Raw genomic sequence first — 27,326 nt, forward strand, 5'->3', positions numbered from 1 at the left:
TGTTGGTCTAAAATCGCGAATCTTAGGCGAAGTTTGTTATGCTTTAAGGGTTTTGGTATAAATTCCTGTAATTAGTGAAATTTTATTTTGGCATTTGAATTATTAGTTTTGTGATGAGATAAGATTAATTTTCAAATCCCTACTTCGAATTTTTCAGGTAAATGAGTTGAACGAATATCACTCCATTGCAACCAAATTGAACTTCTGAAAATGGTACATTTTTCGAAGTGCATCCTGGGATTGTAATGGTGGGCGCGTGATTTTGAACTAAGTCGTGATGTCCTCAATTTTTACAGGTGATAATATTTGAATTTTCAGATAATTATTAATGTTATTATTTGCTTTATCTGTAGCTTAGCTGCTGATTGCTAGTGCAAAATATTTATGATTTAATTTAGCCTAGAAACTTTTGTTTTCTTGCTTCCTTGTCACGGATGCAGAGTTACTTAGATTTGTAATTGAAAGCATAATTCAAATGATGAGACAGTGCTGTCACCTTTAAGATCTGATTTTCCATACCTTTTCTTATTCATTTGCTAGATTTAACAGTACAACCCCACGTATGTCTTAAAATAGATAATGATTAGGTCCATTATCTCCTAATCTTAACATATTTTATAGTTTAAACATTCCTTACCTGTGTACTTAGGTAGGCTACTCTTAAGTTAAACCTACCCAATATTATTTTTCTAAGGCAATTCTGTAAGGTTTTCATTCATCGAGCTTAGTCATACATTGCTAAGATCTATCTATCCATCCAGAGTTTTTTGGATGTGAAAAGAAATAAATGCCAAGTCTGGGTCCTAACTGTAGGCCTAAAATATTAGGCCTATAGTCAGGTAAATTAAACAATTTAAAGAAATATCCTAGTTTCTTGGCCTAGCCTACTGGTACTAGGTCTAGGTCTCAGTGTAGGCCTATATCGCTAAGTTAATACTACACTAAGTTAAGTAGGCATTTAACTTAAAAAACTTTTGTTAGTTTTAATTATAGCCAAAGTAATAATGGTGGTAATTATTGCGACGAACGTGACCATGGGAACCTATATAGATTTATATATCACCAGAAACTAGATTTTTTGCTGAAAATAACGGTGCAAAAATGTTTTCGCGCTCACTGCTTAATATTAACGTAGTTACGGCTGTTTGAAGTTTTATTTAGGTACCTTTGTAAGTCTACTGACTAGTCTGTTTTAATTGACGATATTTCCTCACCAGAAACTTTGTATAACTATTAAATTTATGTAAATTGTGAGTGATTTTAAGTAAATATTAGACTCACACTAACAATCAATAGGTTAATTAACACAAACTTATTAATTTCAGCATAAAGAACGTTCGGGAAACAAGATAGCTAAGCTGTACGCAGCTAAGTGAAATGGTTAGTGTAGTTGATAGTGATAGTGGTGGCGTCATGATGGATTTGACAAAATCCAGTTCCAAGTTTCAGTAATCCAATCCACTCCACAAAATAGGCCAACATTGTTACTTTAACCATGTAGCTTTTATGCCCTTTTGAATCCTTATACCTAGAATAAGGATTTTTACGTAGGCATACTTCTAAGGCCTAACAACTAATTAAACATACACTAACAAACAATGGTAGACTTCTCATTCCATTCTAAAATCTGAAGTTTTTCCATGTCTAGTGCATGTGAGAGTACTACAGTAAAGTATTATTGAATATATTAGTAATGAACTGTGCTTTACATTTGGTAATATAACCAGGGGATGAGTGATTGTGTTATTGACTGAAATAACACGTTGATTAGTCTATGAATACATATTATTATTAAAATTAAACTATTCTAAACTAACTTAACCAAACCAAACTTGCTGTAGCATAAAATATAAGTATGATGACAGAAAAGGCTTGTGTGGAAGGCAAGTCGGACTTTATGCGGATTCGTGACTGCATTAAGTCCTTTGAAGGTAGGTTGATTAGGTAAGTTAAAGTGTAGGTTATAGTGAACTGAGTTGATAATTTATATTACACACAGACAGTTGCTGTGCCATTAAAATAGTGTGTTAAACACAACAAAATAACGATTTCATATTGTGTTTAACACACTACTGTATTTTAATTGCACAACAACTGTCTGTGTGTAATATAAATTATCAACTCAGTTCACTATAACCTACACTTTACCTTCCTAATCTAACCTAACTTCAAAACACTTAATACAGTCACGAATCCGCATAAACCCGACTTTCCTTCCACACATACCTAAATAAAATCATTCTGGAATAAGTTATTCAGTGCCGTGTTGTTTCTTAGATGTTTGTAGTATAAGTAATTTAAATGACTTGATTGACTTATTTTTATTCTCTTCTCTTCAATTTTGTAAATTTTCATTTTCATTTCAGGTTCAGTATAGTTGTACAAAGTAAGTACAAGTAACAGTTAGTCCGTTCCGTAATTCCGTAATGCGGCAAGCAGTAGCAGACTAGAATAGAAGGTAGATAAAGGAAATCAAAACAACAAAATTATCTTAAGTTACATTAACTTAGTTAATATTCGTGGCCTCGGAGACATTTTTGCGCTGTTTTTTCCTGGTAAAAAGTGAGTCTTCTACTTTAATTACTTACAATTAACGTAATATATCAAGTATCTGGGGAGAACATTTAATAGGCTTATAAATAGGTTAGGTCAAAAAAACAAAGTACCGGTGGATAAAACTTAAAACAGCCGTAACTCCGTTAATATTTGAGAGCGCGGAAAAATTTTTGCACCGTTATTTTCAGCTAAAAATCTAGTTTCTAGTGATAAATAAATCTATATAGCCTAGGTTCCCATGGTCACGTTCGTCACAATAAATACCATAATGGTTTCTGCTGTTTATTTCATGGTTATTATTTGTGTACAGTAAGTTACTAGATAGAACCCTATGCTTACTATTGTTTTTTATCTTGTGGGTCAATTTTATAACCTTAGTCACTATCATCCAATCTCCTTAATCCCTCTATAATTGCATAGGTAGGCTTCTTGTAAGTTAACCCTTTTGAGTGCCGCCGCGTCTCACTCCGAGACGCACCATTGACGTAGCTTGAGTCCCGAGTGTCTTGTAGCGAGACGGTTGAGATTGCGTTAAAAATGCCGGCATCTCGGAGCGAGACGCTCCGAAGAAGATCACTTTATACTGTAGGGCCTATCACAATTCAGTAGGCCTAGGTAAAAAGCTGGCTGCACCAAATCACACCAAATGGGACAGAAGGAGGTTGGCAACAACTTAACTTATTTTGCTTTTTACTCTAGGCCTACAATTGAGCTGAGAAATGTGGTCAACCAATCAAAAACCATTACGCAATATAGTAGTTGGATTTACAAAGCTAGTTCGTCTGTTGTTGTTTCGACTGTTTACGTTCTAGTAAATGTCTGTTTACGTGTTGTTTTGGTTATAGAATTGCAGGTTATGGTCCTGAATCGTTGAAAAATACATTTTAAACCTTCAAAAAGTTACCCCAACTTATTCATGTGTTTTGGTGATAGTTTGTGGCTAATCACAAAGTGTACTTACCCGTAACTGGACTTGGTAACTTAGGCCTTTTGGTGCATGATTTTATTTTGACCGTTTGCATATTTTGTACATGGCTTCTAAATAGTATTCTAAAAGTAATTCGAATTATAAACATATCGTAATTTAATAACTTAACAACATAAATTACAGTTTTATAAATGTAAAATGCTTTAGGTTGTTTGCTGGGTGGGGTCTAGAATTTTTCGAGACCTCTTTGTAGTAAATGTTACATATTTTTTTGGACACTATAATAAATACATTTGTTATAGGCTAGGCCTACACGATTTCTCTTTAGTTTTATGGATTTGAACAAACTTGGCCAATATATTTATTTTAGCGAAATTCCCATATAAGGAATAAGCTAATTACCGTAGTAGGCCTACTCATAGGAAGACCTGGACCCGGTACCGATTTACTTTTTTGTTTGGAGGTCCCTAGAGACCAAAAAGACCATCCGTTCAAATTCATATATGTGTGTCCGTTAGCACGATAACTCGAGCAAAAATGGTCCGATTTTGATAAAATTTGGTATAAACGTGTAAACCTACATTCATTCGATCGGACTATGGGAACGGGTGTTTATGGGGGATTTATGGAGTAAAAATATGTTTTTTCAAATTTGGAAAATACATTCATTTCTTACTCTATTAACATTTTACAACAAAAAACACAGGGAGGGTCCTGTTGCAATATTGCAAACCTAAGTACTGGTACTCGTTAAACTAATTCTTTTTTAATAGGTAAAAAATGTGATATTTATAAAGAGACATTTTATTGTAAATCCATTCCTATCCAATTATCCAATTGGCCTACGATTTTGAACTGATCTCTTGAAAATATTTAAACGTAAGGGCTAGGAAAATGATGCTGCTATGTTATATTATACGACTATGTATTATCATAGACAAAAAGAATTGAATATAGACTGTCAGCCGTGATGTGGTTACCATGGTAACCAAAGATTCTGGCGTCAACCGCTGGGAGCGCCGTGTAGCTACTTAGCGTGTATGCTGTAACATCATGGCGCTCCTAGTGGTGTGCGCCAGAACCTATGGTAACCGCAGCACAGCTGACGGTCTATATTTAACTCTTTTTGTCTATGGTATTACCCAAGTGGGCTATTATCTTATGTTTTTTTTTCGCAATTAAGATAGAAACCATTAAAATCACCATAAATGAAATGATTAAAAATCTGTTTTGATAGGTGCAGCCTCCAGTGATGGAGAGACGATTGTACCAGAAATGGGGGAACTATCAGAATTCCACCCTGACCAGCTGTCAAACCTTGAGGACATACAAGAGGCGCTTAACAAGCTGGTAGGTGCCGAGCTCCAGGATGACACAGACATGAGCATGTCTACTGTGGACGATGTCGATGTCGTCGACCATGAAGTTACAATCGGACAGGACCAGGAAGACATGGACATTTCAACACTGCCGGACATACCCGACATGGAGAACCGGCATCAAGAGATCACTGACATGTTGGAAGATAACCTAGAGATAGGACAGACGATAACGATTGAAGCCCCTCCAGTGCCAGTGGAGAAGAAGATGGTTCCTATCAAACCTGCCATGACTGTGCCTGTGTCGTTTCCGCAGCTGAAAACTATACGTCCCTTACCCGAGGCGCTCAAAGGGAAAAGGCCGGGATCTTTCAATCTAACTAGTGTAAAGAAAAGTGTAAGTGTTATATATGCCTATGAGTCTAAATTTGTATTATTTCTGAATGCTTTTCTTACACTTTATAGAAGGGATTTAAATTTTATCTGACAATATTCAAAAGGGAAGCATTTGCAAGTAGAAATATAATAAAATGATTTTGTCAAACTGTGAGAAGTGGAAAAGTTGAGACACGCAACTTTGAATGCTGTAAAAAAGTTGTTTAATGTAGGAAAGGTTTGTAATGGGAAGAAACTTAATTAAAACAACTATAATTTAAAATTATTTACCTATTTGAAATCTGATTTATTATTTATTAAAACATATTTATTAGGGCCTAAAAATCATTTACATACATTCAGATCAGAATCAGTAGCAATTAATTTTTTTACACTATGTAGTAGCCAAATTGATCAGTACGTATGAAAATGTGTTCTTAGAATCAATGATTTACCATACATTATTCCAGGTGCTGACCAAAGTTATATTCACACCAAACACGCAAAACAACATTTCGTCAGATTCACCTATCCTCATTGGAGAGTCAGGGGGCCAAGCCATCAGAATCATAGGACAGAACAAAAATATCCTCAATTCTCCAAGAACAATCACTCTGGCGCAAGCTAGAGAGATGGGACTCAAGTTATCTCCGGGAAAAGTACAACAAATCATACCTCACCAACAGAGGGTAAGCCTATCAGACCTAGGACTTAGGCTTAGGGAAAAAATTCCATTACCAGTGTGCTATCAACTACACAAACAGTAAAAGAAGTTATAATTGGGTTTTAAATGAAAAACTGTGAATTAAGTAAAAAAAAACTTACCTATCTGCTTTCAAAACTACAGTTGTTAGCAAAAATTGTTGTTATACTTCTAGAAAAGGGCCTTGCCATATAACAAATCAACTACGGTACAGTATATTTGATTTACTCCATGGTATCATTTTGTTTTAAATGTTCTATCAAACTAAGTTTTCTGGTAATAGATAGTTTTTGTAATACATCAAGACATTTCTGTTTTAACAATTAGGGTCAATATTAACTTTGTTGTGAATTTTCTTTTTTTCACAATGTTTTCAAGAGCTTAGAAAAGTCAATTTTTTTTAAAATGGGAACTAATTTTAATGTGCGACTAGTGGCCATGAGATTTGATTATTTACATTGGCAGATTTTAATCTGCATTTTAGACATTTTCAAACATTTTATAGTAGGTAAGCAAAAGCAAATAATTGGGACCTTTTCCGTTAATTCACTACCACTAGTGGAATGTGGTTAAGCTAGGTTAGGTTAGGTTTTTCTAAGTCATTACTAAACTCTACAACCTAACCTAACCAAAGTTTAATTCATTACCACTTCTATTGCTCTAAAAACTAGTGGTAGTGAATTAACGGAAAAAGTCCAATACAGTCCAACCTCAATATAACGAATCTGAAGGGACCGAACTGAATATTCGTTATATCAAGGATTTCGTTAAAACGAGGTTCGTTATTCAGTGGTTAGGTTTGCAGGAATTTCGCTAAGTTGAGGTTCAGAACCAGCGTCGGTCAATATCCCTCCGAGTGTCCATAGTTTAGGCCTTAATGTCCGCCTATTTTTGGCGCATTTGCAAGGTTTTATTAAAACGGATCTGAGAAGCTTAAAACAATGTTAATTCTACTGTTCTATATACCATTTTGTTTGGAAAATCATGGGCTTCAATATTATACATAAAACATAAGGAACATTTGTTTCAAAAAAATTTTTTAAAGGTAAAAAAAAATATTTTGGAAAATTTTCAAAAAAAAAAAATAAGTTCGCGCTCAATGAAATTGTATAAATTATAGGCTTATAAATATTTGAAAATAGCCACTTTGTTCTAAATTTTATGAGGATTACAAATATATAATAATATAAGGAAGTAGATTTGCAAATAAATAAGTTATGGGCAAAAAACAGATTTCAGTACATAGCGTTTAGCTAAGAATGCATAGCCTAACCATAGCTAGGAATCTGGCTGATAATTTACATCAATATCACTACCTACTTCTTCAGGATCATCAACCAGCCCTTCAAAATCACTTAAATCTTCTTATAATGCACCACGTATATCACTACTTTTGATTTTTAACACTAAAACAATGATAAACGTAATAAAACACATCAGTCATCGGTCCGAGGGTAACCTAGCTGGTTATAAATACGCACGTCAGCTGTCTGCTACAATTACGATCGGCTCGGAGAACATAAAGCGCTTAGAGACAGACCTCTGGAGAAAGCATAGAATATAACGAAATGAACGATACCTAACTTGATCCGATTCAGTCAGTCATAGAGCCTTCGCCGTAAACGATGTTCGTGCGTCGAAAAATCGACGCGTGACACTACACAAAGTGTGTCGCGCGTCGATTTTTCGACGAGTGACGCTCGGAGGGATATTGGTCGGGATTCGACCTCATTAAAATACAATTAAAGTAGCATAGGCTACAATACTTTATAGTACAGTGTTTACATTGTACAGTAGAACCTAAATTATCCGGCATAATAGGGGAGGGATCTTGAATGTTGCGCAATCATGACAATGGCATTGACCTTGGTACAGGTTAAAAACTGTAAAAGTTTAAAATCACAGCTTGATCTAACCCTCCTAAAACCTAGCCAAACACTGTATTGCGTAGTAATAAACCATGTATAGAACAAAACAAAACAGTAGAAAGTGTTGTAAGCTACTGCTCGTGATAGGCCGGTAGGCTACTTACAGTACAGTACTGATTTATCATAACAGAGGAATGTCAATAATAATCATCAACTATAGGTGTTGCTAGTTGAAACAAATCGTATTGAAAACAATAAATTATTAGATAAGTCATTATAAAAGTGTATAATCATAGCCAACTTAAGGATAATAAAAACACTTGTAAAAGGAATGTTAAAATAACGATGTTGCTATTCTTTCTCTTTGATTTTGTTTTTATATTCTTCCTTAGGTTTCTCTTTATCCAAAAATTGTACAATTCACCATAGCTATCCCATATCGCCCAATCACAGCTTACTAAACATTACATCGTCATCAGTCCTCCCTTAGTGAATGAAATCAGTTCTCAGTTGCAACATAGCGCGCGCAGCGACAGCAGACAAGGATGTTAAAACGGAGCAGACGAATGTTAGCGCAAGCGATGACGTGACCTTTCCATTTCATTTGATAAAGAAACAGATTTTCTCAAAACAATAATTGGGTGGGGGATTTGTTATATCAAGGGAAAGACGTAGACAACTCGTTATGCAGAGGTTAAATTCGCAATGTAGAGGTTCTGACAATGATAAATTCGCTATATTGAGGTGTCTTATTTTAGCCAAAATCACGAAAAATTCGTTAAATCAAGGTCATTGTTGTGGTTTGTTCGTTATGTAGAGGTAAAATATAGATTGTGTCTTAAGGAGAGTTCTAGGGGATTAAACAAAATTCGTTATATCAAGGAATTTGTTATATCGAGGTTCGTTATATCAAGGTTAGACTGTAATTGTTTAAAGAGTAAAATGTACACATCACAAAGAACAGGGAGTGAAAATCAAATTGAAATTTAAGAACTAAAACAGCATGCTCCCATTTTTTGCAGAGTATGGTCAGGCAAAGCATAATGATGGATCCCAGCAAAACATACGCTATGGTGAAGTCATCCCCAACTAAGATCCTACCTTTGCCCTCTACAGGCCAGCTACAACACATTGCGCCTTCTAATCAACGGTTCATAATACGTCATGTAAGTATCTGGACCTCCTGCTCCAGTCATTACGCTCATTTACAATTTTAGGGTTCATTACATTACTAACAGGCAAATCTGCTTTACTCGAATCAAGCTGTCTTTTAGCGAATTTCCTATATAGGGAATAAGCTATTACCGTAGGTCTCATGGTAAGACTTGGACCCAGGACCGATTTACTTTTTCATTTTGATGTCCCTAGAAGCCAAAAACACCATTCGTTCAAATTCATATATGTGTGTCCGTTAGTACGATAACTCGAGCGAAAATTATACGATTTTGATGAAATTTGGTACAAACGTGTTTGTAATCAATAAGTAATCATAAAACGTGTAAACCTACGTTTATTCTAAAGAGTTTGCGAACCAGCATGATCGGACTATGGGAACAGGGGTTTTATGGGGTAAAAATTTGTTTCTCTTGTTTTTGACCCTCAAAACTTAAAATTTCCCAAATTTTCTCTAGACCATTTTGAAGAGCTGAATAAAACAAATAATTTAGTATGAAGTGTTTCTGTATGATAATTTTTTATATGGAGAAAATTGTAAATTAAAAATTCCCATGTTATTCTTGTGGAGAATAAGTAAACTGTTGTAGGCCTAGTTTGCTTGTTTATGGATATATTTAGATCAAACCTGGCAAATCTATTTATTTTATACTAAGCTATTAATATTTTACTAAAACACACTTTATTCAGTAGGCAGCAAACCTAGGTACTCGTTAAACCTAATGTTATTTGAATAGATTTAATTAAAAATCAAATCAGGCAAAATGCAAATGGAAATTTGCTTAGTCTGCAGGATTGCTGTGGCAGGAGTATTTTCTAAATGGGCCTATATTCTACACTAAGTTTAAAATAAATCTTAACCCATTGATGCTGGATTTTTTAAAAAAATCTCTATTCTTCATTATTTTTTAGAGTATGTCTTTTATTGTATATGTATTTCAAAACAATTTGTTCGTATTTAGTCCTAACCAAACTAGAGGCAAAAAATCTGTGTCCTCGATGTGAAAAGAAGCAAAAAAAGGTGTGGTGTGCAATCCTTATTAAACTCACTAAGACTGTCAACTTCCACCCAAGCTGGACACCGTTTATTGAAGTGGCTTAGCTAATCCCTTCCATCGGCTAAGCCACACATTAGTTAACTTAATACGGACTGCCCACGTGACAAGCCGCATGGTAAAAAGCGTTAATTACTCGGAGAGAGCTTTGCCTGTCAATTCGAAGGCAGCGCCACCAGCATACAATGCACCAGCATAGCAACGCTAGCATGTTAGCATTCTGGGTTATAGTAGTATGTTTTCTGTGACGCTAGACACAGGTTGGATCCCACGAATTACTTTGTGGGTTAGGAGTACGGCTACCTCAGTGAGAGGCCAAGTATGTGACTCGGCATCAATGGGTTGAAGGTGGATTTGTATGTGACCTAAATTCAAATATTAGGTTTTGGTGTACATGATATGTATTTTATTGTGTGGAGGAATTCAGCTCTTGACACATGGTACTATTGATTGGAATTTATTCTGTAGAAATTAAAACTTAATACAGTAACATTTCAGAATGGTTATATACTCCTTACACTTAACTATTATGCTAATGCTTTAAGTTGATTGTTAGTTTCAAATAATATTTAAAACTAATGTAATCATTTTAAGCTTAATCTTGAAAATAGTTAACTTGTTAACCCTTCCAGGACTAACAGGCGGATATATCCGCTAGCATTTTGTGCATAGCAGACGGTTGGTGGATATATATTCCGATTATTACAACAGTTATTGTTATAGCTTTATTAATCTTGGTAAAAACATCTTTTTATTCCATTAAATCTTTAACCGATGTAGGACTACTAGAAATGTTTTTCTAGAAAAAGAAACTATTAATAAAAAATATAAAAAATAAATTACAAAGAAAGTAGGCTAAATTTTTTTTTTTTTAAATAGTGCTGCTTAGGTCAACTATTTACAACATTCTGTAAATTATAGATATACATTTTTTTGTTTTGTTTTATTTCAATAAAATAATTTTGCTGTCTGTATACATACTATAAAGGCTATCAAGGTATGGTTAATTCTATACAGTGGATTAAAAAGTATGTTTGTTTTGTAGTCCCCAGGAGTGAAGACTGGATCGTTTGCCAACACATTTCTGACCAATGCAACAAGCTCTTCTCAAGGTCAAATACTGCAGTTTCCTTCTCAGGATGGGTTGAGCAGTCAGATACACCAGATACAGTTACCTGGACAGCAGAAAGTAAGTCTAGATTCAGGGTTTGATTACCTTACTCAGACAATTCTATCAAAACCATAAAAATACATGTCCTGTAATGCAATAGATAAAACATACTCCCTTAGTAGATTTCTCATCCATATAGAACGGCTGAAGCCAATTTTATTGTTAGTTCTGTACGGTGAACTGTAGAAGTCGTGTTTGTTTACAATTTGTTTTTTTTGTTATTTCAGTAATTTAAAATCTTGTTTAGTCAAATAATACGATCTAATCATAAACAAGCGTTTAGGCCCTTAGCCATCAAATCCCTTGATAACCGTTCCCGGTTTGTGGCAGCGCTAAAAATATGTATTTTGAACCTATGGCCATGGTTGGTTTGTCCTAGGGGCTTGTCCGCGTGGTTGGTCACTGACAGATGTGCTTGGTGTGTGTGTGTGTGTGTGTATGTGTGTGAGAGAGAGAGAGGGAGAGAGGAAGATTATTTTTGTACAGTTTAAAATGTAAGTTATTTTCTTTTGTTAATGTTTCTGTATCCATGATTTAGATTTTGTTTTTGTTGTATATTAATGTAATTGTTAAAATATATGTGTTATATTTATGACAGGTTAAGTGTAAGAAAGGGCCATGTGGCCCTAACTTTTGCCTGTATAAATACATAAATAATATTTAATATATATATTTCATTTTAAATTCACATGTTATTCTTATGGTGAAAAAGAAAACGGTTGTAGTTTGCTTGTTTATATATATATATACAGGGTGTCCCGGAACTCTCTACCAATATTTTAGGGCATTGATCCTGGGTAAGAAAAGTACCTAAATATCATATTTAAATTGTCCGGAAGTCCTTAGTTACTCAAACAGCCGCCATTTTGTTTTTTTCAGTTATTAATTTTTTTCTAAAGAATGGTTAAACATACGAAATGGAAACTTTGCACAAACATTTATGACAACTAGACAAAGCTACAAAAAAATTAAGACGATTTTTCGAATTCATAAAACAAAATGGCGGCCATTTAAAACTTTTTTTTCTTAAATAACTCAAAACCATTGATTTTACAAAAATTTTAAATGGCCGCCATTTTGTTTTATGAATTTGAATAATCGTGATAATTTTTTGGTAGCTTTGTCTAGTTGTCATAAATGTTTGTGCAAAGTTTCCATTTCGTTTGTTTAACCATTCTTTAGAAAAAAATTAATATCTGAAAAAAACAAAATGGTGGCTGTGTGAGTAACTAAGGACTTCCGGACAGTTTAAATATGATATTTAGTTGAGCGGAGCGAGCGAAGCGAGCGAAGCTCTTTGAGATCGGACCTTATGCAAACTATGTAATCAATTAACTCAATAACGGCTGAACATATTGAATCCAAACTTACCAGGGGTATTTCGACAAATATGTTTGATGTTTCGATACAAACAAATTTCAATTTGATGATACCTGTACAATTTAAGACTGACATAAAATTTGCAATGTTTAACATGAGTCTTATGAGTTGCCATGATGGTTACGAGATAACAACGTAGATGTAAACAAAGAATCGTAGCGTATGCGACCAGACATTCTGTACCCACGGGCACCTCAGCTTGCACATGCACATATGGCCAATTTACAAAAGACAGTACAAAAGAAAAGGAGTCTGATGAATACCATTAAGCGTTGATTAACAATACACCGATTCGCATAATTTCTGGCGGCCTTACCGAATTATTCCAAGTAGATTATTTCTTTTAATTGTTGTTATTAGTTTTGTGGTAAATATTAGTCCGGAGTGTGGTAACTGTTTATGACGATTAGATTAAGGTATATGTTATCCTAAAATGCTATGGGAAGGGAGGGAAACAGGTCAGCAACGTATGAAGTCGTGAATGAAGCAGTAAAGGTGAGCGGTTCGGAGTGTGGGAACTGTTTATGACGTTTAGATTAAGGTATCTACAATCCTAAAATGCTATGGGAAGGGAGGAAAACAGGTCCGCGGCGTAGGAAGTGGTGAAGGAAGTAGTAAAGGCGAGTAGTCCGGAGTATGGGAACTATTAATGACGATAAGATTAAGGTATCTGTTATCCTAAAATGTTATGGGAAGGGAGGGAAACAGGTCCGCGACGTAAGAAAGTCGTGAAGGAAGCAGTAAAGGTAAGCGGTCCGGAGTGTGGGAACTGTTTATGACGATTAGATTAAGGTATCTACAATCTTAAAATGCTATGGGAAGGGAGGGAAACAGGTCCGCGACGTAGGAAGTGTTAAAGGAAGTAGTAGAGGTGAGTAGTCCGGAGTGTAGGAACGGTTTATGACGATTAGATTAAGGTATCTACAATCCTAAAATACTAAAGGAAGCGGTGAAATAAGTAGTAAAGGAGAGTAGTCCGGAGTGTGGGAACTGTTTTTGACGATTAGGTTAAGGTATCTAAAATTCTAAAATGCTATGGGAAGGGAGGGAAACAGGTCCGCGGCGTAGGAAGTGGTGAAGGAATTAGTAAAGACGAGTAGTCCGGAGTGTGGGAACTGTTAATGACGATTAGATTAAGGTATCTGTTATCCTAAAATGCTATGGGAAGGAAGGGAAACAGGACCGTGACGTAGGAAGTCGTGATGGAAGCAGTAAAGGTGAGCGGTCCGGAGTGTGGGAACTGTTTATAAGGATTAGATTAAGGTATCTGCAATCTTAAAATGCAATGGGAAGGGAGGGAAACAGGTCCACGACGTAGGAAGAGGTGAAGGAAGTAGTAAAGGCGAGCACTGTGGAGTCTGGGAACTGGAAACCAATTGTAACAGTTCGATTTCTGTATCTGAAATTGAAATACTGAAATGCTATGAGATGGGATGGAAAGATGTCCAAGACATAGGAAATGGTTAAAGAATTAGTAAATGCTAGCAGTGCGGAGTGTGGGAAATGTTGTTGGCAATTAGATTAATGTATTTAAAATACTAAAATGCAATGGTTAGAGATGACAACACGTCCACGACGTAGGAAGTAGTAAAGTTTAGCATCGCAGAGTGTGGGAACCGTTTGTGGCAGTTATATTAATGTATCCGTAATAATTAAATGCTATGAGAAGGGAAAGGAAACAATTACGTAGGAAATGGTGAAGGAAGTAGTAAAGGCTGGCATCGCAGAGTGGGGGAATGATTTTCCCCGAGCAAAGCTCGGTCTCCAGGTACTTAGTTTATAAACAGTAAAAGAGAGTATTCAAATTGAAAACTATAGAAACTGTATTTCCGAAGCAGGAATTCAGTATTTTCAAATATTATAAACGGTAGCCTATCCTAAATAAATACAGTGATTTGCTGGGCTTGCACACTCAAGTCCAGTTGCGACTATAATAAATAAATAATTACCTAAGATTTTATAGAAGTCCACTAAGGCGTGTAAATAATTGGTTAGGCTTGTACAGTTACGATTACGATGCGTAGGCCTAATGCCTAGACTGCTAGGCCTATACAGAAGTTTAGTTATGGCTATTTATTATAATTAAATATTTAACTAAACTTGTTAACTTGTGTTGTCCAATTTATAGCTTATAAGTGTGGAAATAATTTTCTCTGTGCAGATATACAGACACAGTTACAATTACACATGCCAATGTTGTAAATATATGTTCAGTAATTTATGTCTGTTTGTTTAAATGTATATATGTTTATTTGAAAGTCTGACGCCATCAATCCCTTATTTTGGGTAAAAGATGAAGATAATAAGGTAATAATTACAAAAAGTAGAGCCTAGACTGCTTGGCCTGTACGGGAGTTTAGTTATAAAATAAGCGTGATATAATATTCCTATTTTTCCCGTAGATGAATTATTACAGCTAACAGAACAGCATGTTGGCATTTTTATGTCTGGTTGAAAATTTAGTACAACCCAATAAATAGGCTTTACATCAACACAGTGCAGGTTCTCAAATTAAATTGCCATAGCCTAATATAAAAACGTCTTTTATATTTGATTTTAATAATTTTGTTGTACAGTAGTTTATTATGCATATACAGTATTTTACTTAATTATGCTGTAATTTAGCATGAGGAATAAATATATTCTTGTTTAATTAATCAATTCTCTATCCAGTGTCGTCTTTAAAATCTAATCTATTTATTGAGTACAGTAGGCCTATTTTGGCAACGGGGTGAAGCTAGCGCAAACGTCACCAATTCAATGGCACTAGCGTCGCGGCAACCACCATCTTTTTCAGGGTATCATCAGCTCGTGAAAATAGCCACGTCTTATTTCCTGTGGTGACCATTGACTATGGTATTGCTATATATAGTCACCTTCTTCTGTCATTCTGTTCGCTGAGCAAAGTTTACTAATTGGCTAAATGTTTTAGTTGGAGGAAATGAGAAGTAAGCCTATAGGCCTATTACATAAATGGGAGCTAAACAAACATTAGGATATTGACAAAATAATACTTATCTTTATGCTATTACAAACACACAGTTTTACAAGTACTCATAGTACTTGTAAAACTAACTAACTAAATCAGCGACAAGTACTCATATATACAAGTAAAAATCAATGACCTAATAGAAACAGCTGACTTGATTCATATTTCCTTTAACTCTTCCAACCAACCACGAGAATTCAATTGGATTGTTGCTATAGTGACGTCATCATGTATTCAATTTGAATCATGAAAACAAATTAAAGTTATTTGTTTATATCAAAGCTTGCTTACTCCGCTCAATTGGCGGACCTGAGGCCGCATTCCTAGTTATGTTTCTTACCCAGGAGCAATGCCCTAAAATATTGGTAGAGAGTTCCGGGACACCCTGTATAAGTACCGGTATGACTTGTTTATAAAAAATATTTGAGGAAAAATCAATCAGCCAAATTGAAATTTGTTTATTCTGCAGGTTTGCTGGCTGCAGGGTGTATTATAAAATCTTTGCCGTCAGGAGAGCAAAGAACTAGCTTTTGTAGGATAATTATAGCAATTAATTGATTGATTCTGTAGGAAGGTAACATGGAAGACAAAAAATACTCTTTCTTTGGTGGAATGAATAAATATAAAAATTGAATTTACCTAAATCTTTCTGATCATATAAGACAATATTCTCGTCATGCTTTACTTACTACCTTACTTGTTAGGTACAGTACGTGAGGCTTGTGACTACCACACCCCCCTCAGCCGCTAACAACGCAGGGGTAGGACTGTCTACAGTAGAGGAACCACCGCCTCCCCCCACCATCATACCAGCCCCAACACCCCCAACCACCCCTGCAACCTCACAAGCAGTGTCTGAAGTGCAGCTTGGGAATTCTTCAGTGAAAATGTTACAATTGGCATCCAAACCTACTACTAATGCAGCTCAGGTTAGTTTACAATTACTTTTTAAAATTTTTAATATTTCTTATATTTGTTGAATAGACTCCCTCTGGTTTGGACACTTCAGAAGTTTACACAAATATGTGGATACGTTTCAGAACTACACATTTTGAATGCAGTTTCAGGGAATGTCAACCCAATAACAGAAAATGTCAATAAAACCTGTACAAAGATAGAAGTAGGCTACAGTTTTTTTTCATGTGTCTCTAAACAAAGTGGAGCAAATGTGCAAGTAATTATCAGGAGGCCCTTCAAAATATCCTCAGTGAGAAAGAAAAAGTATTTTGCTGTGGTCATTGAAGACAATGATAATGTCCACATGGCCGCGGTAGATATCAACAAGAATGGTATTATTGATATCAACAAGAATGAACGCTGTACATATCCAGGATTTTGCCGTGATCTTGGACGACAAAGATGACTTTGTGATGAGAAATGGTCTCAGTTTGTCACTATTGCGAGATATGATGAAAATGTCTTTGCTTTTTGCTATCACACAAAATGTCAAGATTTTGCCACCATCGTAGGAGATGATGTCTTCTTGATTGCAGAGAATGTTTGAGATTTTGTCACGATTTATTTATTTATTTATTATCATCACGTTACATCAATGATTGACAGGTGATTTGTCATCAAACTTATCTATTGTAACAAAACAACAATCATAATATTGAATACGAATACTTAAAAATAATTATACATTTAAGAATTATACATTTATACATGAAGAATGTTCAAGATCATGTATTATTATCATGATGAGATTTGATTATAATAAATGCACACTACAAAAAGTTTAGGTTCATTTAAAAACCTGATACTACCTTTCTATTGGTAACCATTCAAGACATGTGCTAAAACGATTACAAAGTCTTGATGAGTGTATAAGAATAATTGTAATATGAATTAATAGCATAATTTTTACAAGGATTATTACATACATTTCTCACCAATTATTAATGAAACTTAAGTTTCATCTGCAATGATCCCTACAACAACATACAAATACTATCACAAAAACCGTACACAAAGAAAATTATTAGTGTGACTTAGGCTAAAATATAAGTGGGTGATAAAGTCACATATCTGAAACAAAAAAATGACTACCAATAAAACAAACCGAATCAATGAAAATTTCAACCCACGCATAACTTTTACTATTCATTCTGTTTACTCAATGTTGAGTTTCTTGAGACAATCCATCAGTCTCATCCCAAACATTCCCAGTTCAAAACAGTTTTTAGTTATTTAAGTCCTTTCTCAAATTTTATATAAATAAATACCTATGAATTGAATCGTATTTGCTGTCAACCAGGTTCACAAAAAGGTACCACCATTCTTTTACCTACCATGTAGAGAAAAGTTTCTTAGGCTTAATTTTAGTAAATATTAAGAAAATACAAATAGAATAATCTAACACATCACTGGTGTTCTCCTATTAACCAGAGTAAACTGTTTCATGATGTTTCAGACCACAAATTCATTTGAGAGAGTGTTGGTCAGTCCAGGATTGAGTCAGCTATCAGCCAAATCAGATACAAAGCCAACCGCCAACAACATGGTAATGGTACCATCGGAGTTCATCAAGCATTACAAGCCTCCGCCCGTCCCTGTAAGTAGCTTCCACACTCACAAACTGCAGTAAACTTCCTCTGTCTCGAATCTGGTTCTAACTTCCCATAGTCCGGACCACTCACACACTGGTCTATGCCAATTTAAATAACCTATTTATTTCAGTTATTGGTAGGAATTTAAAGTCTATGTGTAGTCAAAGAGATCTACAACAGTAATTTTGATGTTATTTTAATTGATGTCACCTTAAAAGTATGTAACTGTATACAGACTAATCTTTTTCTTAAATTAACACGTACTATCAGTTTGACTTAATTAAAAGTTTGCTAAATACAGTAATGGTTAAATAAATCAGTAAATATACATCAGCGCACTCTGTTGGTGGCTAAATTCAACTTTGTCCATGACTCCAGCAACTTTATTTAACATGGGGTGGAATGTTTAGCTCAGGTAGTTAACAAGTTGTCTACCAGCCATCACACTCTATGAGGCAACTTGTGTCATCTGGTTATGAATGTGTTAAAGATATTGTTCTTGTTGTTGTGGAGTGTGTTGTAATGTTTCAGTCACCTCCCTCCCCCACCAAGCCTGCACCAGCGTCAGTCCCCCTCCTGACCAAAGCCAAGGAGGTGTATACGCCCAAGGAAACATTCGTCCCCCTCACCGCCCCCCAGAGAACCAAGTCGTCGGAGTCTCACAACGGCCTCAGGCCTCGCAAGCCTTGCAACTGTACCAAGTCACAATGTCTCAAACTGTGAGTATCACTAGCACCAATCATTAGTCATAATCTTAATGGTTATTCATTGGTTTGATTGGCGAGCTCCTAACTTAGCCAATCAAATATATCATTTTGTTTATTTTTTAATAGTGATGGGTTGATTCAAGAAATTTGATTCCAATTCTTTGTAATCAATTCTCAATTCTCTATGCCTATTCCATTATGCTAAACAAAGTTTATAGTGCTAAAACTAATATTTTTTACTAGTGATGTGTAACAAAAAGTTATCAATTTTAGATAATGATACTGATATCTGAAAATATCATTTTTTCTCGATACCGATACCATTTATTTTTAGTTTTACCAAATTTTCACCATTATTGTCTACTGTGGTCAAGGAAACATTATCATAGTCTTCTGCGATCAATGTAGAATATTAAATATCTCCCGTGGACATTATCATAATCTCCCACGATGGTAGCGAAATTCGAATTAATTCCAGTGGTTGTTAAGACGTGGTCATTGTCTCCTACGGTCATGGCAAAACCCTGTATAACCCTCTCGTTAACAGAACATCCTCATCGTCTTCCGAGGCAAAATTCTGATAGTCTCCTGTGGCCATACATCATCATTGAATCTTAGAAACATCATCGTTGTCTTGCGTGAGCACGACAATAGCGGTAATTTTCCTATCACGTGATCTTCACTAAAGTTTTGGGCATCGGTATTGGAATCGACTTTGAGCGGTCAATTCTTGATTCCGATTCCAAAACCAAGAATTTGTGGTATCGTGAATCGACCCATCCCTATTTTTTTTTTAAAGATTGCAAAATAATGTGTCATTTGACATGTTATACTTACAACACAAGGTAGGTTCAATGAGTTTGAAAATATTCTCTAGTTTTTAAATTTATATGACTCCAATTTAGTAGAGTAGGTTAAGGTAGAGAGAGCCCTGTGTTGTATTTTAATTTTAAATCATAATATTAAGCCTAAGCCCTCACAATTTCTTCTATACTATTATTTTTAACGTAAAAATATTTGCTTATTTATTTTTGTATTCCAGTTTCCATCTCTCCTGTGAGTTGGTACTCTTCCTATTGACCTATTCTCCTTTCCTTGTACAGTTGCAATTGAAGGTAAACATGTTAAGCACATTTATTTTAAACTTTTAGAATCAGCTTTAGTTTTTTCTTAACATTATGCCATACAAATGCTCAGAATTAAGGAGAGATATGACAGAAAAAGCAGGCTCGCCTTTGTAAGCATCCCACTACAGTTAAGTAACAACTCCAAAGAAAAATCAAAGGAAACATTGAATATTTTCTGGACTTTCTAGACTGGACTTCCAGAAAGATGAGAAAAGGAACAGGGGCCTCAAAAAATTCTTTGTTGTTTGTGTTTTCTTTTGTTTTACTTAAGTGAAGTGGCCTTACATTTTTAAGGTAAGCCTGCTTATCCTGTCCTTCGTCTCCTTAATTCTCAGACAATAAGCCCTTTCCAATCAAGTTACACAAACTTTCAAAAATCTTCAAATTATTACAGTTTATGGACAGTATATTTTTGATACAATTATGGTTTACAAAACTTTGAATTCAAGCAAGCCATTAATAAACCATCCAACTCACCCATACAGAACCCGAAATAAATCAGAAATCATACCCACTCATCACAGATTGCAACTCTATACAAAAAAACCATCATATGCAGGAGCAAAGTTTTTTAGAACGTTACCTAATGAAATAAAAAAAGAAAATAATGTTACTAAATTTAAAATTAAGTTAAAGAATTATATTACATGAAATCCTATTTATTCAATTGAGGAGTATAACCAGTTGTAAATATATATTATACGCTATAAGCCCTGTTAGCTATAAGGAAATGACACTATTCCGTTGTATGATTAGTGATTACTCATGTACACATTATGAATAAAGATTGATTTGATTTGAAACTCCCAGATGTTGCTGGTCCTCCAAGAGCAGTAGCCAACTGAATTTGGTCTGCTCAATACATACACAGTAGTATTTAGGCCTATTGAGTTTAGAAATGATTTTGTAAACTAAAATTAGGGATAGCACATCTCTTGGCCATTTGTTCTACTCCCCAAAACCTTTTGATGGTTAATTAGTTTTTACCAAGTTTTCAGAACAAATGTTTCATTGTTTATTTTTATTTACTGTGCTTCCACATTATAACTGACATCAGGTGAATTTATTTAAGTTTTATTTATCAACGTGATTAGATTAAACTGTATGCATTCTCTAAACAATAGTTTGTTTATTTGCTCTGTTAAAACAAACAAATATTAATAGTATGTTTCTCTTAAATGTAACCCATCTTTCAATTTGCAATTTGTTTAATTTTGTGTCAATTTTATAATCCATCCATTATTGAACTCATGTAATTGTTTCAGGTACTGTGATTGTTTTGCCAACGGAGAATTCTGTTTCCAATGTAATTGCAATTGTTGTTACAATAATTTGGACCATGAAGAAGAAAGACAGCGAGCCATTAAATCATGCCTAGAAAGAAATCCAAATGCATTCAGACCAAAAATTGGTAAAGGTTATGTCGGAGATGAAAGACGTCACAATAAAGGTTGTAATTGTAAACGATCTGGGTGTCTGAAAAACTATTGTGAATGCTACGAGGTAAGACATTTTTTTACTTTTGAGCATTTTGAGTTCCAATGTGGTTTTGTAGGTGAGTCGGTGGCTCAGTCAGTAGCGCCAAAGACTTTGTGTCCAAGGGAGACGTCGTGGGTTCGAATCGTCGTACCTTCCACCACTTATTACTAGTGCAGAAGTTAATTAAAGGCCATTTGTCTAGTTATGATTAATACATACAAGGATATTGATCAGCTAGCTTAGCTGGTAGACAGAGTCCAGATTAGCCTAGGTACACACAAAAAACATATAACACTAAACAGAAAACTTAATATTTCGTCCCTTTCAGGGACTTTATCTGAAGGGAGCCCTTCAGTTTGCATTTGTACTCTACTGGCTCATCCCTTGCTTTGCTAGATACATTTTGTACACAGGCCTCTGCAGCCCATGTAAACGGGCATTTGCAAGGTAAAAGAGGCTGCCAACCTCTTGAAAAAATAAAAAAAATTAAAACCAACCATTTTATTATTAAACATTTAGTTTAGAAAATGAGAGGTTTACTAGCTGTCCTGATTTTTTGGGATTTAACCCTTAGAGTGCCAGGCGAGAAATAAAAGTAACGCTCAAAAAATGCCGATGATTTTTCCCGAAGGTCACGCTAAAAATGCCGAGCGCGATCTGGCGATTTTTAGGTTAAAATTTTGTAAAAATCGAATTTTCGATATTTTGACCAACGAAAATCGATGTATCGCATCTAGTAACTTTCGACTCAATGTTAATATATGGGTTAAAAGAATCCGAGTATCCATTCGGTTGTTATGACAACTGTTCGATCATTACAAAACGTCCGGTCAGCCGGACGTTGGCACTTTTGGCTTGATCTAAAAACGTCCGGTCGGCCGGACGTCGGCACTTTTGGCTCGTTTTAAAAACGTCCGGTTCCCCGGACGTTGGCACTCAAAGGGTTAAATGAGATTTTCAAAAGTATGATTCTTGAAGATTGGATTCATCATGCTTAAATGTTAAAGGCCAAAATAGCTTGAATTCGACATGATGCATTCTTTAAGTATCAAAATAATTTGCTTAAGATTTTGTTTGCAGGATCGAGAAATACTCTGGAATTCTTGAAATTCTTCCAATTATTTATCTGTTAAAGCAGGCCGAGACATAATTATTTAAGTCTGTCTTTAGAGCAATGCTGTGTTTAAGTTTGTTTTTAAAGAAAGGCTGTGTGCATGATGGCACACGGTTTTTTATCAAAGGCTGAGTAAATAAGATTAAGGTTAGAGTCTATAATTTTTTTTCTTTAAATTGATTTTCTCAGATTGCCTAACTTCAATCTCCCAAATAACTAACTCTAGGTAGTCTTCGGCAGATTTCTCTTGTGTTGACTGGCTGAAGGATTTTTAACTTCCTTCAGATTTTTTGAAACGATCATAATGTTATATTTGTCTCACTAAGATACAACATGACTAATAGACTGTTTAACGTTTTCTATTCCCAAATATATACTAACACTTAGCCTATAAAATAACTACCTTTCGATAGAATAAATTTTCCAGAAATAACCTTTTTTTACTAACAATTTTAGAAAAATCAAAATTAATAAAAATTTTTTGTTCTGGATTGTATTAATCGGAGTGGCATACGCACAAGAACCCTTCCCCCACTACTGATTGCTTTTATTATTTTATACAGTCATCTTAACAATTAATTGCCGATGAATTCATTTAATACCACCAAAGTCTAGGGATGTGACTTAGTGTTTGGAGCCTTTTCCTCATCCGTCCCTTCACACACACACAAAAACGCACACACACACCATCCTGATTGAAACAACCTATTTTTTTTGTTTTCTCACTGTAATGTTTATTTAATTGGCTTGTTTTAGGATAATAGTTAACCATTTAAATATTCTGGTTGTAACCATTTGTTTTAGGCTAAAATACCTTGCTCCAACAACTGTAAATGTGTGGGCTGTCGCAACGTAGAAGACGCTAGAGATAAGAACCAAAATGATGGAAGTAAAACCAGTCTACAGAATTCATTAAAAAACAAACTTTCTTCAGAAATACAAGAGATCGCCAGCAGATCCAATAATTTTTCGAATCAGGGAACGAGGTAATAATTTGACTTATTCTTAGTATTTTACTTATTCGCTCAAATTTGAAAAATGTTTCAGTTGGGGAAACATATTGGATTGGGTGTATATTATATATATTTGGGCAATATTCAATTGGGCGTTGGGAGGGGGGAAGGGTCTACTAATTGTCTAATATAGTATTACATTCAATTACCAGTAAGTCCTCCAGCATATATATTATTCCAAAATCATTTTTTTTTTCTTCTAAAATCATTTTTTCCTTCATCACTTAATAATACAACTCTCTTCCACACACAGAGGTAATCCTTCTTTGTGGAAGATATTTTGCTAATTTAAAAAGCTTTTTTATATTTTTATGTTTATATACAATTTTTATCTATAAGTATGAAAGAGGATGTTTGTATATATATTTGGCAGTGATAAACTCAGACACCGCTGAACCGATTGCCACGAAACTTGGTACATACGTGTAGAATTTCATGGAATAGGTTTATACACCATCAATTTCGTGATCCGTCCAATCGGCTCCGCCCCAGTGGCTCTGGAGTTTCCCATGTTAACCTTATGAGAAATGGAATTAATGAATCTTAACAGCTGTTTCAATTAAACAAGTTGGTTCTGTTCTATGATGTTCAATAGCATTAAAGTTACAAGGATTACCAACAGGGTGCAGCACTATTATTTCTTTTACATTTATGACAACAGCTAATTTGCAACCAAAAGGTGAGTGAGCATAGCGAACGAACTTCAACCTGGAGGTGAGTTAGCATAGTGAACGAGCTAACCTGAAGGCGAGTTAGCATAGTGAACGAGCTAACCTGAAGGCAATTGAGCGCAGCGAACGAGCTCCAACCTAAATGTGAGTGAGCGTAGCGAACGAGCTCCAACCTAAAGATGAGTGAGCGTAGCGAACGAACTTCAACCAAGACGTGATTGAGCCATGCGAACGAGATCATCTTGAAAATTAAGAAGTTAAACGGGGCAAAGCCCACGGGTTACAGCTAGTATTATTAAAAACCAAACAATATTGTTAACATTTTTGTATGGGACTAATATGATGTAATTTGTAAATATTTTGGCGGAATAAATGCTATTTTGATTTGATTTGATTTTATATTGTATCACACATTTTAGTTAAATGGTTATTTTGTTAAAACAATATTATTTAAGGGTTTACATTCAATTTGTGTGTTGCTTGCAGAGCTTATTTATTCTAGGACATCGTTTATGGTGAAATATTTCACACAATTTTTTTTTTTCTTGTATATGAATGGCATCAAGACTAAAACTAACTCGTACTAACTGTTACTAACTTGTAACGTCTCCGGTCAGGTTTGTTGTAGTATGCAGCAAACAGACTTTCGCTTTGAATTTCTAAGTAAAATAATTGTTTTACTTTCATAAAAAAATAATAATAACAAACACCAGATTATTGCACACTTTTTTTTAGGTTTTACTTTTCATAATTTTCCTAAATTTACTAACATTTCAGCAGTTTTTAAAACAAAACAAATTCATTCAGTTAAACATGTATTCAACAATTACTTTAAAAAATGGGTAGTGTTGATCTAGACTTAATGTCTCCGTTTGTCCTCAGACAACCGTTCAACCTGATGACACAAGAGGTGGTTGAGGCTACGTGTCAGTGTCTGCTGGCCGTCGAGGGAGACACCAAATCTCAAGTCTCGGAACAAGTTGAGAGACTAATCCTTGAGGAGTTTGGCCGCTGTTTGGTGCAAATCATCGATTGTGCTAGCCGGACTACAGTGAACAGTAACACATAACATCGACCAATGTTGTATCCGAACTGTTTTGTGATAACATTTATTATAGATCCTTTATATAATTCGTTCAGTTACCTATACAAAGTTTAGAAAATTTATATTGTATATATGTTTATTATTGTTGTGTATTTGAATTTAGATTTTAGTTCCCGAATCTAAAATCGAGCTGAATATTGATTGTGGAAAATTATAAAATCATACTTTCTAATAGTTTATTTGTATTGTGTTTTTATTTATTGATTGTTTAAAGTCGACGGTTTTAGAGCTACTGGCTAGTTCTATGAGAAATAAAACTTTGAAATTGGATATAGAACATAATTGGATGTTGTTTGATAACCCTAAATCCAGCATTATACTCTGTTAACAAAATTTAGGCAATTTAAGGGGAAGAAATCTATCTACTCCACTTGATTCTACCTTTAAAACATAGCTCAACAGATGAGTTTTGCTAAACCCTCAATCAGCTGCAACATATATTAAGCGACAAAAGTGGTAGAGGAACTTCCCCTCAAACCACCTAAATTATTTAACGGAGTATAGTTAACAATTAACTTTCACATGTACACAGAGTGTACAAAAACTCTAGAACTATTTTATTCAATTCATTACAAAATCTCTTAACTCAAAAGTTTGATTTACCTGATACAGTAATCAATTTGGATCAAAAAATTCAATTTTGGATCAATTAGAATTAGGGGATCCAAGTTGTCCGGATTATCGAAAGACCTGATAAAATCAAATAATTTAAATAGTTAAAGAAAGACAGTGCTATTCCAGGGACTGTTTGGGTACATATTTTACTGTACTAGTTGTTGCCCATCGGCTTCGCCTGACATACTTTTGGGTTTCATTACTGATATGAACAGGCTAAAGCTGTGACCTTTGCTACGGGTTAAAGACCTTTTGCAATCATTTGTTATTACAGTTATTAATACAACTATTATTTGTTATTAATAACAGTTATTGAATGGAAGTCGATACTAATGGTAAGCCGTTTCTGTTCAGATTTGTCTTATTGGTGGTTTTTTCTGATGATGAGGACATAGTGAAGGGAAATGACTGTGTCATGACATGCTCCTGATTTGATGTTATTGTTGTCTCTTCTTGATACTTCTTGGGCTACCGATACTACATTTGTTTTTTGCCCAAATTCATAGCAGACAGTTCTGGGTAGTTAATTTCGTCAAGCTGTAGCACATTATTTGAAGTTTTTGAAGAGACTAAAGGAAAAGCTGCAACACATCATTGTGTGTATATTATACAGCAGATCTAAAGAACAGCATTCTCTCTTTCGCGTACCCCCGTACCCCTCCCTTTGTGAAGCATGGGTAATGCTTCGCTTCAATGTAGAAAATTATTTGTTTTAGCGAATTTCCCTATAGGGAAGTAGCTATTACCGTAGGTCTCATGATAAGACTTAGGCCCGGGACCGATTTACTTTTTCATTTTGATGTCCCCAGAGGCCAAAAACACCATTCAAATTTTTATATATATATATATATATATATATATATATAGATTTATATATATATGTGTCCGTGAACACGATAACTTGAGTAATTTTTATCCGATTTTGATGAAATTTGGTTTGAAGGTGTAATGCGGGATAAACTTGAATGAGTTCGCGATCCAGCATGATCGGACCATGGGAACAGGGTTTAATGGGGGGTTTTATGGGGTAAAAATAGGTTTTTCTCACTTTTGACCCTCAAAACACAAGATTTCCCAATTTTTCTCTAATCCTTCTTAAAGAGCTTAAAAAAACAAACAATTCAGTATGTCAAAGTGTTTTTGTACGGTTATTGGTTACGGAGAAAACTAAAAAAATTGTAAATTTAAAATTCCCATGTTATCCTTATGGAGAATATTGTAACATGTTGTAGTTTGCTTGATTATGGATATCTTTTGATCAAACTTGGCAAATATATTCATTTTCTACTAAGCAATAATTATTTTACTTAAAACACACACTTTATTAGTTTCCTTGTAGCAGCAAACCTAGGTACTCGTTAAACCTAATGTTATTGAAATAGATCGATTGAAAATCAATTCAGCCAAATGGAAATTCGCTTAGACGGCA

At 34.8% G+C, this 27,326-nt stretch overlaps 1 protein-coding gene across 3 annotated transcripts; it reads left to right on the forward strand.

The window, feature by feature from the left end:
- Window positions 1–25,564, forward strand: LOC128990752 (protein lin-54 homolog). 3 transcript variants are annotated; one of them, XM_054413306.1, is made up of 11 exons: window positions 1–296; window positions 4,722–5,200; window positions 5,649–5,867; window positions 8,772–8,915; window positions 11,023–11,166; window positions 16,222–16,446; window positions 17,931–18,071; window positions 18,598–18,785; window positions 21,166–21,403; window positions 23,298–23,479; window positions 25,060–25,564. In XM_054413306.1, the coding sequence occupies exons 1-11, from the start codon at window positions 278–280 to the stop codon at window positions 25,244–25,246; spliced, it is 2,166 nt and encodes a 721-aa protein (XP_054269281.1). In that variant the 5' UTR covers window positions 1–277; the 3' UTR covers window positions 25,247–25,564. The 3 variants fall into 3 exon arrangements, with proteins under 3 accessions (XP_054269281.1, XP_054269282.1, XP_054269283.1); XM_054413307.1 differs by having other exon boundaries at window positions 1–157; XM_054413308.1 differs by lacking the exons at window positions 23,298–23,479; window positions 25,060–25,564 and adding an exon at window positions 19,816–19,888 and having other exon boundaries at window positions 21,166–21,254.
- The last annotated feature ends 1,762 nt before the right edge of the window (window positions 25,565–27,326 follow it).

This window comes from Macrosteles quadrilineatus, unplaced genomic scaffold (genome assembly GCF_028750875.1).
Source record: "Macrosteles quadrilineatus isolate MER2022 unplaced genomic scaffold, UCM_ALF_1.0 Scaffold_3__2_contigs__length_128488019, whole genome shotgun sequence".
Lineage (NCBI taxonomy): Eukaryota > Metazoa > Arthropoda > Insecta > Hemiptera > Cicadellidae > Macrosteles > Macrosteles quadrilineatus.